General features: G+C 39.9%; 2 protein-coding genes across 5 annotated transcripts in view; both read right to left on the bottom strand.

The window, feature by feature from the left end:
- RXFP1 (relaxin family peptide receptor 1) overlaps nucleotides 1-17,815 on the bottom strand; it is a gene marked incomplete at both ends in the record, with an annotated part of 94,046 nt that overhangs the window by 55,257 nt on the left and 20,974 nt on the right. For all 4 annotated transcript variants that reach the window (XM_082652677.1, XM_082652678.1, XM_082652680.1 and 1 more), the window contains one exon: nucleotides 7,118-7,255. In XM_082652677.1, coding sequence (XP_082508803.1) covers nucleotides 7,118-7,255 — 138 coding nt within the window. The remainder of the gene's footprint in view (nucleotides 1-7,117; nucleotides 7,256-17,815) is intronic.
- On the bottom strand, nucleotides 13,306-13,923 carry LOC309821878 (large ribosomal subunit protein uL14-like). Its single transcript, XM_082653414.1, is given in 2 exon segments — nucleotides 13,306-13,775; nucleotides 13,779-13,923. Coding segments are annotated over 2 exon segments (420 nt in total). The 5' UTR covers nucleotides 13,920-13,923; the 3' UTR covers nucleotides 13,306-13,496.

The following is a 17,815-nucleotide window of genomic DNA, read 5'->3' as shown; positions in this document are numbered from 1 at the left end:
TCCTGAGGCTGCTGGGAGAGATTTCCCTTTCTCTTCTTTGTTCGAACAGCTCCTGGGGCTCAGCTTTGGATTTGGCCCCGCCTCTGCGTGTAGGTCGCCTGAGGGCGTCTGTTCTTCACTCACACAGGATGGGGTTAAAGGAGCCGCTGATCCGGGGGCTCTGGCTCACTCAGGCCGGGGGAGAGGGAGGGGCATGGAGTGCGGGGCGGGCCTGCGGCGGCAGAGGCGGCGTGACGTTGCAGCAGCGTGAGGCGCCGGCCGGCGTGACGTTGCACCAGCGTGAGGCGCGCCGTGGCCGCGGCTCGCGCCCGTCTCTGGAGCTCCTTTAAGCAGTGCTTTGAATCCCCTCTCCTTGCGCACCAGGAAACAAAGAGGTAAGAAAAAGTCTCTTGCCTCTTCGGCAGGTGCAGACTTTTCCCCGGACTCCCTCCCGGCCAGCCGTGGCGCACTAAACCCCTGCAGGCTGTGTTCATGCCGCCAACCCCAGTCCTCTCCCTGCGCTCCGACCGAAGCCCGAGCCTCAGCTCCCAGCCCCGCCCGCCCCGGCGGTGAGCAGACAAGCCTCTCGGGCTGGTGAGCGCCGGTCGGCCCCATCCTCTGTGCGGGAATCTCTCCGCTTTGCCCTCCGCACCCCTGTGGCTGCGCTCTCCTCCGTGGTTCCGAAGCTCCCCCCTCCGCCACCCGCAGTCTCCACCCGCGAAGGGGCTTCCTAGTGTGTGGAGACCTTTCCTTCTTCACGGCTCCCTCCTAGAGGTGCAGATTCCGTCCCTATTCTTTTGTCTCTGTTTATTCTTTATTCTTTTGCCGTACCCAGGTATGTGGGGAGTTTCTTGCCTTTTAGGGGGTCTGAGGTCTTATGCCAGCCTTCAGTAGGTGTTCTATAGGGGTTGTTCCACGTGTAGATGTCTTTCTGGTGTATCTGTGGGGAGGAAGGTGATCTCCGCGTCTTACTCTTCTGCCATCTTGAAGGTCTTCAATCCTTTGCTATTTTTAAAGTGCTTCAGGTTATAAGATTCTACTTTCCCGGCCAAAATTCTATTTAACGCATACTATAGACCGTCATGAGATCGCAAAGCACATTCATTATAATGTTGCTGATCTCCGTTTTCCAAGATTAGAGAATGAAGGCCGAGAGAAGTAAGATGTGAGGGTGTCAGACGCAGGGACGGAGCCCCACCCCTCTGATGCTATTTTAATATTTCACTTTTACTACCAAGTTGGCACTCAGTTTGAAATCTACAAAGATAATTCCTGAATGAGAGTCTCACACCTTTTTGTAATCAGGTTCCCTTGGTATTTACCCAGACATTCTCCCAAGTATCTAAGAGTTTTAGCTGAAACACTGAATGGTCCCTCCTTTTTTGGTTCGTCATTGTCACACTAAACACTACTGTAATCACTCAAAGATTTCTTTTTTGGCCTCTTTTCTGATTGCATCTGTGATAGTTCTGCGGAGATCAATAAATGGGTTAGTAATATATGGCAGAAACATATGGGAATTATATCAAATGGCATAATTCGGGAAAAATTTGTACATTTCCATATTGGAGTTTATCAGTAAAGATCAAAGTTATAAAAACGGTGCAATCAGTTTTGACCAGGACTTCCCTGGTTTGGAGTTCAGTCAAATGTAAACAGTTCCTGGGATAGAATGAAAAAGATGTGAACTCCAGAGTAACTGCCTAGTAGACATATAGATATAAATTCTGTATTGCCCAGATATTTTAGAAAGAAGGGATCCTTGTGAATGCAACTGAAAACTTTAATCATTTTATACCAGAAACTTGATTTAAACTTTTCCTTGCATTGTGTCCATAAAAAATGTTCAGTGATTTGATACCTTATGCTTTTTGTACTGAGATATTTTACTTTTAAAAAATATTTTGTATTCTTTTGTTTTCTATGGGTTTTCTAAGAGAACTGGAAAATTATAGTCAAATTAGACTACTTGTTTAAGATGTCTGTGATAATACAAAAGTAACAGTTCTTTCTAAATATAATTCATTTATATTATAGTTCAATCCATGGGGAGGCAGTTTAACTTACTTGATGGTGTTTCATTTTTTTTTAAGTGACTTCCTTAAATTTTATTACCACTATTTCCGTTTGACTTTTTTCTCCACTTTAATAATTACTATTGGTGTCAAAGTTAAGTAGCTTAAGGGAATAAGGGAGAGCTTTTTGGAGCTACTTTTTTTAGGATGTATCTTTTAAAAGGTCTAACCAAGAAAAAAGTCCCCCCTTGCATTAGAAAAAGATTTTTTAGTTGACAATATACTAAGCTGTAAATGATCACTCTGAAAGTGATTTTTAGCTGTGGGTTTTCCTTTTATATCTAAGATATTGTATTTTATGTGATTGCAAATATATTTAATGCTGCTTATTCAAATATGCATGAGGTTGACATATTCTGAAAAGGACCAACTTTCTATCTTGGTCATTTTAGACCAAATTTAAATATGGATGTCTTAAAAATGAACAGCTGGGGGAGCATAAATTATCCAGATACTATAAAATGAAGGAAAAAACCACAGCTAGTGAAGGAAATTAAAGTAATGAGAAGCAGGAAGGAATAACTACATCTCATAATTTTTATGACCTGGACTGTAAAAATGGTGTGAAATTCTGACATTCCTCTTGGGAAGTTCCAACCCTTTCATGCGTGAATAGCAGCGCATCTCAACTGGCTACCTTTGAGGTTTTGAGCGTAGTTCAATTTTTTGGAATTTCCAGATGACTGCCACTAGTAGAGTGTCAATTTTTCTTATAGAAACAAAAAAATTGATAATAATTGTAATAATGGAGTTTGGTAGCAAGTTAGAATGCTTGCATGCCATACTGAAGTCTTGATTTAAGTTTAGTTCTGCTGTGGCTACTATTTCGCGTGCATCCCTTACTTCCTGCGCACTTGGGTTTAGGTCAGTGGTTCTCAAAGTCTGCTGTGCATCTGAATGACACAAAGAGCTTATAGAAACTGCAGGGCCAGTGGCAGAGTTTCTGAGTCCATAGGGCTGGGATGGAGCCTGAGAACCTGCATTTCTAACAATTTCCTAGATGCCACTGATGGGTTTGGTCCTGAACTACATTTGGGGATCTGCTGGTCTAGGTGAATTTCAGGAGAGTTGTGTGATCCTGGCATAAGAAGACCAGGAACAGTTTAACATAATATTTGTTACAAAGGCATGTCTTCATAAGAGTGGATTATGATTTTCCCCATATTTCCAAAATTGGACGTGGGGATTTTTAAATGTCGACAATGGTGAATAACAAAGATTTTAAAAGAGCATACTCTTTTTCGTTTTTAAAATATTAATTGCTTTCCAAATGTCCCCTGTATTTTTAATAATTAGTAATAGTTGATTAAACATATGCTGTTTATTTTCACATGCTAATATTTAAGGTATTTATACGCACATGTAGCTAGAACTTAAGTTATTTGATCCATGCTCTGAATATTTCTTTTTCATAAAAGTTATTCCCATTCCCTGCTCATGTCCGAGATCCCTAAGATGATATATTAGCAAGATCTTGGGGACAGATTGCTTCCACCACCTTGCCTCAACTTGCTTCATACTTCCCTTCACACCTACAAACCAGTACTTCCCTGGTTTGGAGTCCAATCAAATGTAAATGTTCCTCGGATAGAATTTCAAAGAGGTGAATTCCAGAGTAAGGCTAAGTATGGTAGTCAGGAATCTGGTCTGCCCAGATTTACTGCGTGCCCGTTACAGGACAAGCATTTCTACCCCTGTAACTCACTTAACCTTCACAATAAATTTATTACTCCAATTTCACAGTAAGGAACGGGACTTAGCACAAAGAAATGATTTGCTGAAGTACCAACAGACAGAAAGAGGCACTTCCAGGATCTGAGCCTGAGCCTTCTGATGCCTGGTTGAGGAATCTTGCTACAACTTTGTTTCTATTTTAAAAAGAAATCACAGGGAGATCAGCTCAGTGCTTTGTGCCCACCTACAGGGGTGGGATAGGGAGGGTGGGAGGGAGACACAAGAGGGAGAGGATATGGGGATATATGCGTATGTATAGCTGATTCACTTTGTTATACAGCAGAAACTAACACACCATTGTAAAGCAATTATACTCCAATACAGATGTTAAAAAAAAACAAAAACAGTAAGGCCGACTTAAAAATTGCTTCAAAATTTAAAAGGCTAGATCTCATGTTAAGTGTCCTTACCATAATAAAATTTAAAAAATTTAAAGTATAATGTTGGTATTTAGTATACATTAAGTGCTTAATAAATATTAGTTCCTTGTCAAAAAAAAAAAAGAAAAAGAAATCAAAGAAGGTAAGGGAACGTTGTTGCTGTTGCGATTACTGTCGTAAACTACTCACAACTACTGATTTTATATGGACAGATTTGGAGTGCTAGTTGGGAGAAACTGATTCCAGCTTGGAGTGAAATTGTTTTTCTAGATTTCTGTTTTAGCCAATGACAGGAATAAGGAAGCTTTTTGCCTTTTAAAAACTCTAAACGTTTTGCAGAGCTGTTAAGTTACGAACACTTTTCTTTTCTTTTTTATTTATTTATTTATTTATTTATTTATTTATTTATTTATTTATTTATTTATTTATTTATTTATTTATTTTTTGTGGTATGCGGGCCTCTCACTGTTGTGGCCTCTCCCGTTGCGGAGCACAGGCTCCGGATGTGCAGGCTCAGCGGCCATGGCTCACGGGCCCAGCCACTCCGCGGCATGTGGGATCTTCCCAGACCGGGGCACGAACCCGTGTCCCCTGCATCGGCAGGCGGACTCTCAACCACTGCGCCACCAGGGAAGCCCACGAACACTTTTCTTGTAGAAAATGCACGTGTACACAAATACACAACATTTCATAGTTTTCAGGGGATTTACAGAACCCGCACCTTGCCTGAAGATTTTCTTGATTCTCAGAGTCCACTGACCATAAGATAAAAACCACCCTTCTGGGCAACTCAGCCCAAGGGTGGGGTAGGCGTGGCAGGAATGTTTTTACAGCTACTTGGAAATTAAAAGCAACTCCTTGGATTTAATTTTCTTTGGAAGTAAAGGTGTTAAAATCTGTATAATGAGCAGCTTATAAACTTAATGGAGTGAGCTAAATAATCATTAAAATCTAATTTATAAATACTGAGGTGGATTTGATTTGAAAAAGAATGGAGGACAAGAGAAGGATGAAAATAAGAAGGGGAGTTGAGAGAGTAAAGGAAGGAATGCGGGTGGGCACTAGAGAGGAGGAATAGAAGGGGAGACACATGGAAATGACTGACGGGACAGAGAGGGAGAGGCTGTTCACAGACCTGCAGAGAGTGGAAAACACTGCAGGAAGGGGAGGGAAAGAAGAAACAGTTACGGAGGATGCATCTCCAACCTGATTTTGCTTCCCATTAAGTACTGTTTCCACAAGAGTCATGCCCATGCTTGTCATCAGAATTCAATTCTAAGTTTGAAGAAAGAGACCTGAATGTCTTTCCTAGTGTTATATTCTCTCTATTAAAATTCACCAGGATTCAGAGTAACGAACATCTTTCAGGACCAAATAGAAATCTGCATAATTTATCTCCCCCCCAAATAAACTACAGTTGCATTTTCAGGAGATGGGGGAAAGCTTACCCACCTCCTGAATAACTATCCCTGAATCAAGAGGACACATACACACACACAGCCCTACATACACACATAACTACAAAATCAAGAGTGTAGAAAAATATCACTTCTTCAAATATCGGCTGCTGTTTCAATAAGATAAGTAAACAGACAAATCATGGTTGCTCCTGGAAATATTTAAATTAAAAGACAGACCTTCCTAAGGTCATGCAGGTGGGACTCTTTGAGTCACTGTGAGTTAATATTAATGTCTGTGGGAAAAGCAAATGTAATACCAACTGTGTCAAGCGTGGTTGCAGCCTGCCCTCCCTCTGTCTGAGGTCCTTGCACTTAACTTTGAGCTGCTCTCTGCAGGAGGAGGGCTCCATTTCCCCTGCTGGAACAGAGCTGGCCTTGTGACGTGCTTTGGGAGGGATGTGGCAGAAGGGCCAGTGTCCCCAGCTGTCTCAGGCCAGGTTGCAGGCACGGGGACAGAGCCAACCCACAGAGGCCTGCAGAGGCATCGAGAAAGCGCAGCAGAGGCAGGAAGACCGTGTAGCTGATCTCAGCTGAGCCCAGCTGGGATTGCTGCCCCACAGAATCTGAGCTAATACACAGGAAAGAATGGATTTTTTTAAAAAAAATGGAAGTATAGTTGATTTACAATGTTGTGTTAATTTCCAGTGTACAGCAACGTGATTCAGTTGTACATATATATGTCATAGTAAGTAAATATATATATATATTTTCTTTTACAGATTCTTTTCCATTATAGTTTATTACAAGATAAAGAATATATTTCCTGTGCTGAACTCTACTCAATACACTGTAATGGCCTATATGGGAAAAGAATCTAAAAAAGAGTGAATATATGTATATGTACACCTGATTCACTTTGCTGTACAGCAGAAACTAACACAACATTGTAAAGCAACTATACTCCAATAAAAATTAATTAAAAAAAAGAATATATTCCCTGTGCTATACCTAGGTCCTTGTTGTTTATCTATATAGTGGTGTGTATGTGTTAATCTCAAACTCCTAATTTATCCCTCCTACAACCCTTTTCCCTTCGATAACCATAAGTTTGTTTTCTATGCCTGTGATTCTGTTTCTGTTTTGTAAATAGGTCATTTGTGTCATATTTTAGAATCCACATACAGGTGATATCATATGATCTTTGTCTGACTTACTTCACTTAGTACGATCATCTCTAGGTCCATCTATGTTGCCGCAAATGGCATCATTTCATTGTTTCTTATAGCTGAGTAGTATTCCACTGTGTATATATTATGTATACACACACAAACATATATATGTATAAAACTGCATCTTCTTCATAAGAATGGAAATGTTAAGCTAGTAAAATAAATGTAAGATTTCCTTAAGCGCCATATATTTTGTATTTCAACTTCATTTTCTCATTTCTCTCTGTACCGAGAGGTCTCAGCAACTTGACCCTGGTCCTCTGTCCCCTGGTGCTACTGTGACCCGACCCCCATCCAGCTGTGACTCGGGGCACGCTCACCACAGTTGTCCTCGTCCTCCTGGTTTCCACAGTCGTCCACACCATTACAGTGGAGCAGCTGAGGCAAGCATTTGGTGGTGTTGCCGCAGGGGAAGTAGCCCAGGGCGCATGCGACATCCTGCCCGCTCCCGGGAGCAACTGCGAGGAGGGAGGGGAGAGAGGTTTACCCAAGGCACTGCAAAGAGCGGTTTCCCCACGTTGCACAGACCTTCCTTCTTGTCAGCCTGGCAGGCACCACCGTCCGTATGCAGCCTCACCCTGCGCACCAGCCTGACACCAACTATTTTCCAAGAACCTCCACCCCTAAAGGATGTTCTTTTCCGTGTCCCCAGAAGATGCCAGGATTCTCCGCTCTTTGCTTTTTCTCATGTTTCCCACCTGGAATGTCCTCACCATCCCTCTTTTTCTATGAAATGTCTGCCCATACTTTACAGTTGAGCTCAATTCCCCTCTTCTCTTTCAAAAATATTTCATCCAGTCATTTTAAAAATCAAGACTTTCTTGCATTGGTACCATTGGCTTAGAATTACGGCTGGTCTGATACTGGGGGAAGAGGAGGGGTGGAAACAGGAAAGCACAGCCCATGCTTACTCATATGGGGGGTAGTTCCCGAGGGCAAGGTCCTGCGCAAGACACCATGCTGTAGCGTCAAATAAAATAGTTCCCGACCCTTTCACATTGGCTTCCTTTGCTAAGTAATATGCATTTAAGGTTCCTCCATGTCATTCCATGGCTTAGTAATTCACTTCTTTTTAGTACTAAATAGTATTCCTTTGTCTGAAGGTACCACAGTTTATCCATTCACCTAAGGAAAGGACATCTTGGTTGTGTGCAAGGTTTGGCAATTTTTAATAAAGCTCCTATGAACATCTATGTGCAGGTTTTTGTGTGGAGGGACATAAATTAACTGTCATTTAAAACCTCAGATTTGTAGGATTTCAAAGATTATTGTAGAATCCAAGATAATTCTGTTGCTTATTAACTTTACTAAGTTTGTAAATCATTGAGACCTTATAGAATAGTAATAATCAATTATAAAGAAAAAAACAGAATAGTTTGAACAGTCGGTAAAGCTTATTGTGTAAAAATGTATTTGTGGTCTATCATCAAAACATGAAAAGAATAAAAGTGACTATTTCCTTTGTAAGATACAGTGGAACATTTTGATAACAAGGCAGGTGACATTCTCCTAGGGGAGAAATCCATCTATGTCAGGTTTTGACTGTCCTTACTTGTTTCAGAGAACATCATTTGATAAAGGAAATAGTCAAACCTATTTAATAATGAGCTTTTTACACATAGTGTTCTCACTTGTGAAATTATTTATCAGTCTCTTCTCAACAAATTGATTAGAACAGTCAAGACACAGGATCTGTATACCACAGGGTGTCATTGGTAGAACACCACACATTTCAGAGACCTGCCGTGTACATATAAATACATTGATCTGTGTTGAGACTGCTTTATGTATTCATTAATTTTTTGAGAACCAACTTTAAAAATCAAGGGTTTCAGAAAAATTCTTTGATGAATTGTCAGGCTTCAGTCACAGAGACTGTTTGAAGGCATTTTAACTAAACATACCTGCCTGTGTTTTCATCCTGCTGTTTTGAAAATTCTTCTCTAACTTACTTTTATGAATATTGTACTTTTATGTCCTGTCTTTAAAATTTATATTTAGAAGCAGGTATAGTTCTTTTAAAACATTTTTATTTATTTATTTAATTTATTTTTTGGCTGCCTTGGGTCTTTATTGCTGCGTGCGGACTTTTCTGTCTAGTTGTGGCAGGCAGGGGGCTACTCTTCGTTGTGGTGCGCAGACTTCTCATTGTGGTGGCTTCTCTTGTTGCGGAGCACGGGGTCTAGGCATGCGGGCTCAGTAGTTGTGGCTCGTGGGCCCTAGTGTGCGTGGGCTTCAGTAGTTGTGGCACATCGGTTCAGTAGTTGTGACTCGCGGGCTCTAGAGCGCAGGCTCAGTAGCTGTGGTGCGCGGGCTTATTTGGTCCACGACATGTGGGATCTTCCCGGACCAGGGCTCGAACCCATGTCCCCTGCATTGGCAGATGGATACTTAACTACTGCATCACCAGGGAAGACCCAGAAACAGGTATAGTTCTTTAATGATAGTGTCATGAAATTAGTCCTACATTTTCAAATATTATGATTCAGTAAATAAATTTGGAATCTTAGAGATATTTTAAAAATAACTTTTTTATTTTGAGATGATCTCAAACTTGAAGAGAAGTTGCAAATATATTATTAAGAATGTTTTTCCCCTCTGAATAATTTGAGAGTAAGTTCCTGACCATGCTCCATCCCCCTAAAAACTTTGGTGTGTATTTCCTATAAGAAAGGACATTCTCCTACTAGAAGGACATTCTGCACACTAGAACCATCAAAATTAGAAAATGAACATTGATCCCTTACTGCCATTTAAATCTCAGAACACATTCAAGTTTCACATATTGACCAAAAAATGTCCTTCATAGTGAGAGGATCTAGTTCACAGTCATTCCTTGAATTTTGTTGTCACAGTCCTTTAGTTTCCTTTGATCTGAAATCATTTCTCAGTCTTTCCTTATCTTCAATTATTTTTTAGAGTGTTCCTGAATTTTGGTTTATTTCATCATAATTAGATTTAGGTTAGGCACCTTCGGCAAGAAATTCACAGAAGAGATGCTCATGTCAACCTGTCAGGTAGTGCAAGATCTACTTTGTCCCATTCCTGGTGATGATCACTTCGGTCACTTCATCAAAGTAATGTCTCCCACACTTCTCCATTGTAAAGTTAGCCTTTGTGATTAATAAGCATTTTGTAGAGGGGGTCTTTGAAGCTATGTAAAAATCCCTTCTCCAGGTGAAGGTATTCCCCTGCTCTCTCCTGAATCAGGAGGAGAACAACCCTTATCACTAGAGAAGGAAAGTTGTCACTGAGATGAGTCTGCACAAGCAAACTACTAAAACAAGCCTCTCTTCCACTGGTTTTCCCATGGGTTTACCTGCCCACAACTTACCACCTACAGAAGCCCAATCGCCCCCTTCCCTCTCTTGTCACTTTCCCACAATTTATCATCTTTGTTAAAATAGTATATAAGCCCTCAACTCTAACCACTTCTTTGAGTTTTCACTTCTTTTCTATGGAGACTCCATGCATGTACAATTAAATATAATAACATCAGTAAAATTTGTAAACTTTTTTCCCTGTTAATCTATCTCTTGTCAGTTTAATTTGCGGGTCCTATGTACAGAATACAATACTTTCTTTCCCAACTCCCTTGCTTCTCAGTGGCTAAGAGGCACAGCTCTGGCAATGAGACACGGGTGCAGCCTGCTGAGGAAGTCCTGAGGGGTTAGCTGTCCTGACACAAGAATGGATGGAGCAGTTGCCGTGCCTTCCACCTTCTTCCTGCCTTTCACATGATGTAATGTGTGGAGCTGCAGCAGCGGTCTTGCAGCTATGAGGAAACAAGCAGGCTTGTGAGGCCAAGAAAACTCACAGGGATCTGGGGAATGCCAGCCCTGAAATCTTCGGGTTAAGCAGCATCCTCCTTACGTTAGAAAAACAAACACATCCTTGTTTAGGCCATGGTAGGTCAGATTTTCTCTATTTTGCAAAAAAAAAAAAAAAAAAAAAGAATGCTTTCCTAACATACATCGAGAACTTAAAAGTGTCTTTTCTATACACACACAGCCTCTTTCCAGATATGAAAAAAATCTCATGTTGGCAATTTATTTGCAAGGATGGTTGAATGAGTAATTGAAAGACTGGTGGGGGCCTGGTGGAGGGGGCAGTACAGGAGGCCACGCTCCCTGAGCCTCAGGCATGAATAACCTACACATATCTTCAGAGTTGGTGGGGTTAGTGTTCTCTGTTGGGCTGTGTAGATCAACTGGGGATAAAAACATCACAAAGCTATCAAATCTTTCCCTGGCAGCCAGTGTACTGAAAGCTCCAAGGGAGATGAGTGGGGAATAAAAAGCCAGTTTAGGGTAAGGAGACATTGTTGGGACTTCCCACAAACATTATTTTAACTTTCCTGAACTAGGGGAAGGAAGCTTGTCTTTACTCTTGAGGAAAGAAGCCCTCGATGATGAAAATAACTTGTATGCATTTTATAACTTGGCTTTACATTAATGTATATCCATAGTTCTGAGCTTTCTCTGACCTGGTGGTAAGCAGTTTAATTTCATATATCAAGTTTTTTGCAATTCACAGATATCAGTGCAACAAAGAGAGGTGCTTGAAAAGTGAGTGTAGAATTCTGCAAGGATATTAATTTGCCATTGGAAGGACAACTCTGTGTCTTAGCACGAACAGATTCTTGCCTTCTTAGTTTGCATGATATACTCTTGCACTTTCATATTAAAATAGAAAAAAATATCCTAGTTTGTTGTTAATACGCAAATCATGAGAGTAGACTTCATGGCCACTTGTTTTAATATAGAATATGTAATTGGTACAATATATAGTCTTTCTCAGATTCTTTTCCATTAGAGCTTATTATAAGATTGAGTACAGTTACCTGTGCTATACAGTAGGACCTTGTTGTTTACCTATTTTACATATAGTAGGGTATATATGTTGATCCCAAACTCGTAATTTATCCCTCCCCCACTTCTTTCCCCTAACCATGTTTGTTTTCTCTATTTCTGTTTTGTAAATAAGTTCATTTGTATCATTTTTTAAGATTCCACATATAAGTGATATCACATGGTATTTGTCTTTCTCTGTCTGACTTACGTCATTTAGTATGATAATCTCTAGCTCCATCCATGTTGCTGCAAATGGCATTATTTTTCTTTTTTATGGCTGAGTAGTATTCCATTGTATATATGTACCACTTCTTCTTTATCCATTCATCTGTTGATACACTTAGGTTGCTTCTGTATCTTGACTATTGTAAATAACGCAGCTATGAAGATTGGGGTGCATGTATCTTCTCAAATTAGTGTTTTCATTTTCTTCAGATAGATACCCAGGAGCAGAACTGCTGGGTCATATGGTAGCTCTATTTTTAGTTTTTTGAGAAAACTTCATACTGTTTTCCACAGTTGCTGTACCAATTTACATTCCCACCAACAGTGGAGGAAGGTTCTCTTTTCTCCAAATTCTCACCAATGCTTGTTATTTGTGTTCTTTTTGATGATGGCCATTCTGACAGGTGTGAGGTGACATCTCATTGTGGTTTTGATTTGCCTTTCCCTGGTGATAAGTGATGTTGAGCATCTCTTAATGTGCTTGTTGACCATCTGTATGCCTTTTTTTGGAAAAATATCTATTTAGGTTTTCTGTCCATTTATTAATCTGGTTCTTTGTTATTTTGCTATTGAATTGTATGAGCTGTTTATATATTTTGGATATTAACCCTTTACTGGTCATATCATTTGCACATATTTTCTCCCAATCAGTAGGTTGTCTTTTCATTTTGTTAATGGTTTCCTTTGCTGTGCAAAAGCTTTTAAGTTTAATTAGGTCCCATTTGTCTACTTTTGCTTTTGTTACCTTTGCCTGAGGAGACAGTTCCAAAAAAATATTGCTACAATTTACGTCAAAGTGTATTCCGCCTATATTTTCTTCTAGGAGTTTTATGGTTTCCAGTCTAACATTTACGTCTTTAATCCATTTTGAGTTTATTTTTGTGTATGGTGTGAAAGAGTATATATCTTTTGTGGCTGCATAACAACCAAGACAATTTGGTCCAGTTCTATTATTTTTCTGTAGTTATTAAGAAAGGAATAAAGAATGGCTTTTCAAAATATAAACTTATAATACTGGAGCTGCTCTGTTAAGCCATACATTCCTTACTCTGTCTATCCCTCAATCCTGATAAGCTACTCTTCACTGAGAATCTCTGTTTAGATGGTTCTATGTTGTTTGGCTCTAAATAAGGAAGATTCAGTGATTTCTGGATGTGAGGCCTAAATGGAGTAAGCAAACACGTTTCCATCTCTCAGTTTATGTTAGTCTTGGGTGTGTGTGAATTTGCAAACACGCACACACCAGGCATCGAAGCAGGAAGGAAGAGAACAGCAGCAGGAGGACAATGAATGGCTTCATTTGAATCTTTTTTTTTTTTTTTGCTTATTTTTAAATTAAGTTTGTTTAGTCTTAAATGTGATAGCAAGCTCTTTTAGATAAGGAGTGAATAGATGAGACAGAAAAGTTTAAGAATATGGGATTTAGTGCAAATGTTGCTAAGCTTACCTCATACGTGGCTTAGGAGTAGATGCATTTCTGAATAAGGTTTTTTTTTTTTTTTTTTTTGCACTGGGTAGTTTTATTTTACAGAGGGGGTGAGGGTTAGGTGGTGTCAAGAAGAATGACATGGAGCAAGTAATTTTTATTCTTATATTTTTCTTTTACAAATACACCGACGCATCATGCAATGCTGCCAGCATTGGATGCAGTCCTGGGCCACAAGTCGGCACATTCCTTTGCAGCTGGTCCTGTGATGGCAGAACCTTTCATCTCGCCTTTATTGTTTACTATGACCCCTGCGTTATCTTCAAAATAAAGAAACACACCATCTTTTCTCCGGTATGACTTTCGTTGTCGAATTACCACTGCTGGATGTACCTTCTTTCTGAGCTCTGGTTTGCCTTTCTTGACGGTGGCCATCACCATGTCACCCATACCAGCAGCAGGAAGTCTATTTAGTCATCCCTTGGTCCCCTTCACAGAGATGATATACAGATTTTTGGCTCCTGTGTTGTCAGCACAGTTGATCACGGCTCCAACCGGAAGACCCAAGGAAATCCGGAATTTCGCACCAGAGGACCCACCACGTCCTCGCTTCGACATCTTGAGTGCCAGGCTCTAAATAATTTTTCGAAGGCTTTCTGACTACAGTAAATCAAGTATTAAATATATCTGGATATATTTTTGCAGTGGGAATTTGTTAGGCACTGGTACCGGGAAATTAATAATTTCAACAGAGAATGGGTAGCAACAGACTCAGAACTGAAGTAAAACACTTAGCAGAGCCCTCGTGATGCAGGGGGCAGTTGACGACGGTGACAACATGGCAGGGATGAGGCACTGGCTCTGTCAACATGGTATAAGTTAGTACTTAATGTTGGCATAAGTGCATCTTGCTTTTAGTGATACTTGAATTAAAATTTTTGCAATTACAGTTTGTTTTCATTTGAATACTCTCATATAAAAATCACTCATAATTTAAGAAATTTATAAATTATTATTTTTTAGAAAGCACCCTAACTGAAAAGTTACTCCAGTGCATAAGAAGTCAGGTAAATATTACAGTCAAAATTTGAAGCAATTTGGAAAACTTGCTTAATAATTTTCATCGCAACAGCAGAAATATTTTTGGATGAAGCACTTAAATCTCTTTCTTCTCCTGGAAATACTTTGAGATTAAGTGGATGGAAAAACAGATGAACAGTTACATGTACTGGTTGCCAAGTGAGACACAGTACTGAGTGAAAATCAGTGGCTTTCTTTTTTTCAGCTGGAGGACAAATTATTGTCATTCCCTTATAACTAAAACATACGTATCTGCATTTCGTGGGTCTGGGGGAACTGTAGTGCACAGAAAAGGGAAAGATGGTCCAGACTTTTTGCAGTGATCATAGCTTCTCTTTAACTTAATTGGGTGCCAGAGTAATTCAAGGGCCAAAGCCAAAGAGGAAGTACAGTGAAGCATTTTAATAATGTGGTTTTGAGGAAACTGACCTCATTAACCATATAGTGAGGTGATTATGCTGGGGCTGGTTATCATTTCTGGGGGGAGACGTGATCTGACCTGACTTGTGCCCAAATCTTGAATCCCTCTATCAGAACTAAAATCTTAAGGGTTCCAGTAAACATATCTTGGAAGCTAAGTTCCTAGGGATTTATCACTAATGGAATAAAACTGAGCTCTTTTACTTTTTGACAGACCTTGACAGAAGCGCACAAGCACTTACGAATGTGTCCAGGGAACCCATTTTCTATGGAAAACACTAACTCAGTGAAATTATAACCCTCATTCTGTAACAACATTAAACATTAAAATGGAAAATGTCAGCATGGTTAGTCTGAAATCAATGCAGTCACCGCTTAGAGACAGTTCTGCTAACTTAGGTTCAAATAAAGGAGGTGAGTGTTGTTTAATTGTTTGTAGTGTTTCTGAATAGCCATGGCTTTTGCAAACAGTAAGATAAGAGTCTCATTGGATTCTGTGACTTATTACCAGCATTTGAAATCCTTTTTATAGTCTATGGAAAATATGCAGTATTCCTCTTTTCTTGGGTAACTACCCACAGCATAAAATGTATAGAGGCAGTTTGCTAAAATACTTTGTTAGGAAGCAAAATTTACAAAAACAAAATATGAAAAACCATGTACAAAGGCAAACTTGCCCTATATTTAACCCACTTATTTTATAGTTTCTATTTTAAATGCTAACTATCAATAAGTATTTCAGATATCCAACGACAAAATAAGTAAAAATACCAGTAGTAATAGGGCGTTATTAAATAAATATATAATGTAATTATAGAACTCTGCATTCTCGTATAGATATTCAGTTCAACATTTTGGAAAGTGAGGTAGATATACACCTACTAATATAATTAGATATTCAATACATATCACTGAGTTACAGAAAGTATGTTGAACAACAGCCTATATAGTCTGGTTTTATTTGTATAAGATATATATTTATATCATTTATAAAATTCTGATATACTAACAAGAAACTATTGCCAGTGGTTGTCTTTGGGAAGTGGGACAATAATGGTAAGAGAAAGGGGTGATTTTACTCTTCAGTTTATATCCTTGGGAAAATTTGGACTTTTTTTTTTTAAGTGACTATTCTTTAATAAAAATAATCTGGAAGAGGGATAAATTGGGAATTTGGGATTAACAGATACACAGTACTACATATAAAGTAGATAATCAACAAGGACCTACTGTATAGCACAGGGAACTGTATTCAATATCTTGTAATAACCTATAATGGCAAAGAATGTAAAAAATAATATATATGTATATGTGTGTGTGTATAACTGAGTCACCTTTCTGTACTCCTGGAACATTGTAAGTCAACTATACTTCAATAAAAAAAAATAATCTGAAGCTATTTACAGATGATTCAAATGCATGAAAATCTGGTTTTGGGGCAATAGATGAAAATACACTGATTGTAATTAGCTGGTTTTCTTTAGACCTTTTGAAACGAGGTAGGACCAAGCCAGTGGCTCTCAGTCAGGGATGATTTTGCAGCCGAAGGGACATTTGGCAAAGTCTGGAGATACCTTTTAGTATCACCACTTGGGGTGTGCTGCTGGCATCTAATAGGTAGAGTCCAGTGATGCTGCTAAGTATCCCACAATGCACAGGACAGCTCACCCCGCAAAAGTTTTATCGTCCTCAAATGTCAGTAGTGCCCAGGTTGAGAAACTCAGAATTAGGCATTGGTGAAGCACCAGTGGGAAAGCACCCCGTGTCAGCGGCCCGTGAACACGTGCGCTCGTTTGCGGGGCAAGCAGTTCATTACGTCTGTGGCTTATTTATCTTCTAGTGGAGATTTTCTAATTGATTTCACGAGATATTAGAAGTAGATGGACATTACCAAGCAGGGGGACCCGTGCAGCTGTTGTATCTCTTGAAAGGCTGTGATTGCTGTTGTTTTGGCAGGTAACATGGGGAAGAGGCTGCCGTTGGTCCTGTGCTCTGATGCCAGGGACGATTTTCAAGTTAGTTATGAGGAATCGTTTCTTAGCTACAAGGATCATTAAACAATGGATTGGGTTACTAAGAGAATCTCTGGAGGTTTTGAAAAATTGGATAGAAAATTTAAGGATATTCTGCCAAAATTAAGGGGATCAGCCACAAAATATTTTCAGGCTGCTTGAACTAGTTCCATCAATCTATGAATAACATAAACAGATGTTTCAAAGAAGTTACCATTTAAAGGAACATTTTAGACTTCAAATTTGAGATTTTGCCATGTGTGTACTCTGATATACACAGAAAACCTTGAAAAATTCAATTGTCTTTACCTCAACAAAGCTGAAAAAAAAAAAACCAAAACAAAACAAAAAGAAAAACACACCAATGTCCTGACAAAATCCAGGTACTCAATATCCCTTCGTGATCTTGTCTTAGTCCAGTTTCTCCCGTCTGACTGCAGAACTTAACACAGCATTGACCCATGAACAGATCTGTTTGTGGTCCCCAGCTGTGCCGTGCACACTGCTGCCTCCTTCCAATGAGAAGGGAGAGGGGCCTTGATGCCACTCGGCAGTGTTCTCTCTCCCATGCACTCTTCCATCTCCTAGACGATTATTTCCTTCCTTCTCTCCTCGAGCCTCCAGCACCTCCTGAGGCCACCCGAGGAGCCTCACAAATCCCCGCATGGACCCCCCCCCGCCCCGTGAGCTCCACCTCTTCCATGCCCCCTTCACGTTGTCTAAATCCAGCCCCGCCCCTGAGCTCAGCCTCCATCCCTCTCTCCTGCTCAGGACGGATCCAGCGGTTCTCCCTTCTCTCTCAGCATCGTCCATCTTCACCTCTTTCCTGAAACATGCTCTTGGGTCTCCCTTCTTAAGAACAAGCCAGAAGAAAACACACTTCTTTCCCCATGCCAAGTACATCCTCATTTCTCATCTCCCATTTTTAGAAAAACTTGTCAGAAATTCTATATTGGTATCTCTGATTCAAGTTTTGGGTGTAGCTTTACTTCTAAAGATTTG

This window comes from Grampus griseus (assembly GCF_964374135.1).
Source record: "Grampus griseus genome assembly, chromosome: 4".
Lineage (NCBI taxonomy): Eukaryota > Metazoa > Chordata > Mammalia > Artiodactyla > Delphinidae > Grampus > Grampus griseus.
Note: the sequence above shows the minus strand (reverse complement) of the source record. Positions and strands in the feature narration are given on the sequence as shown.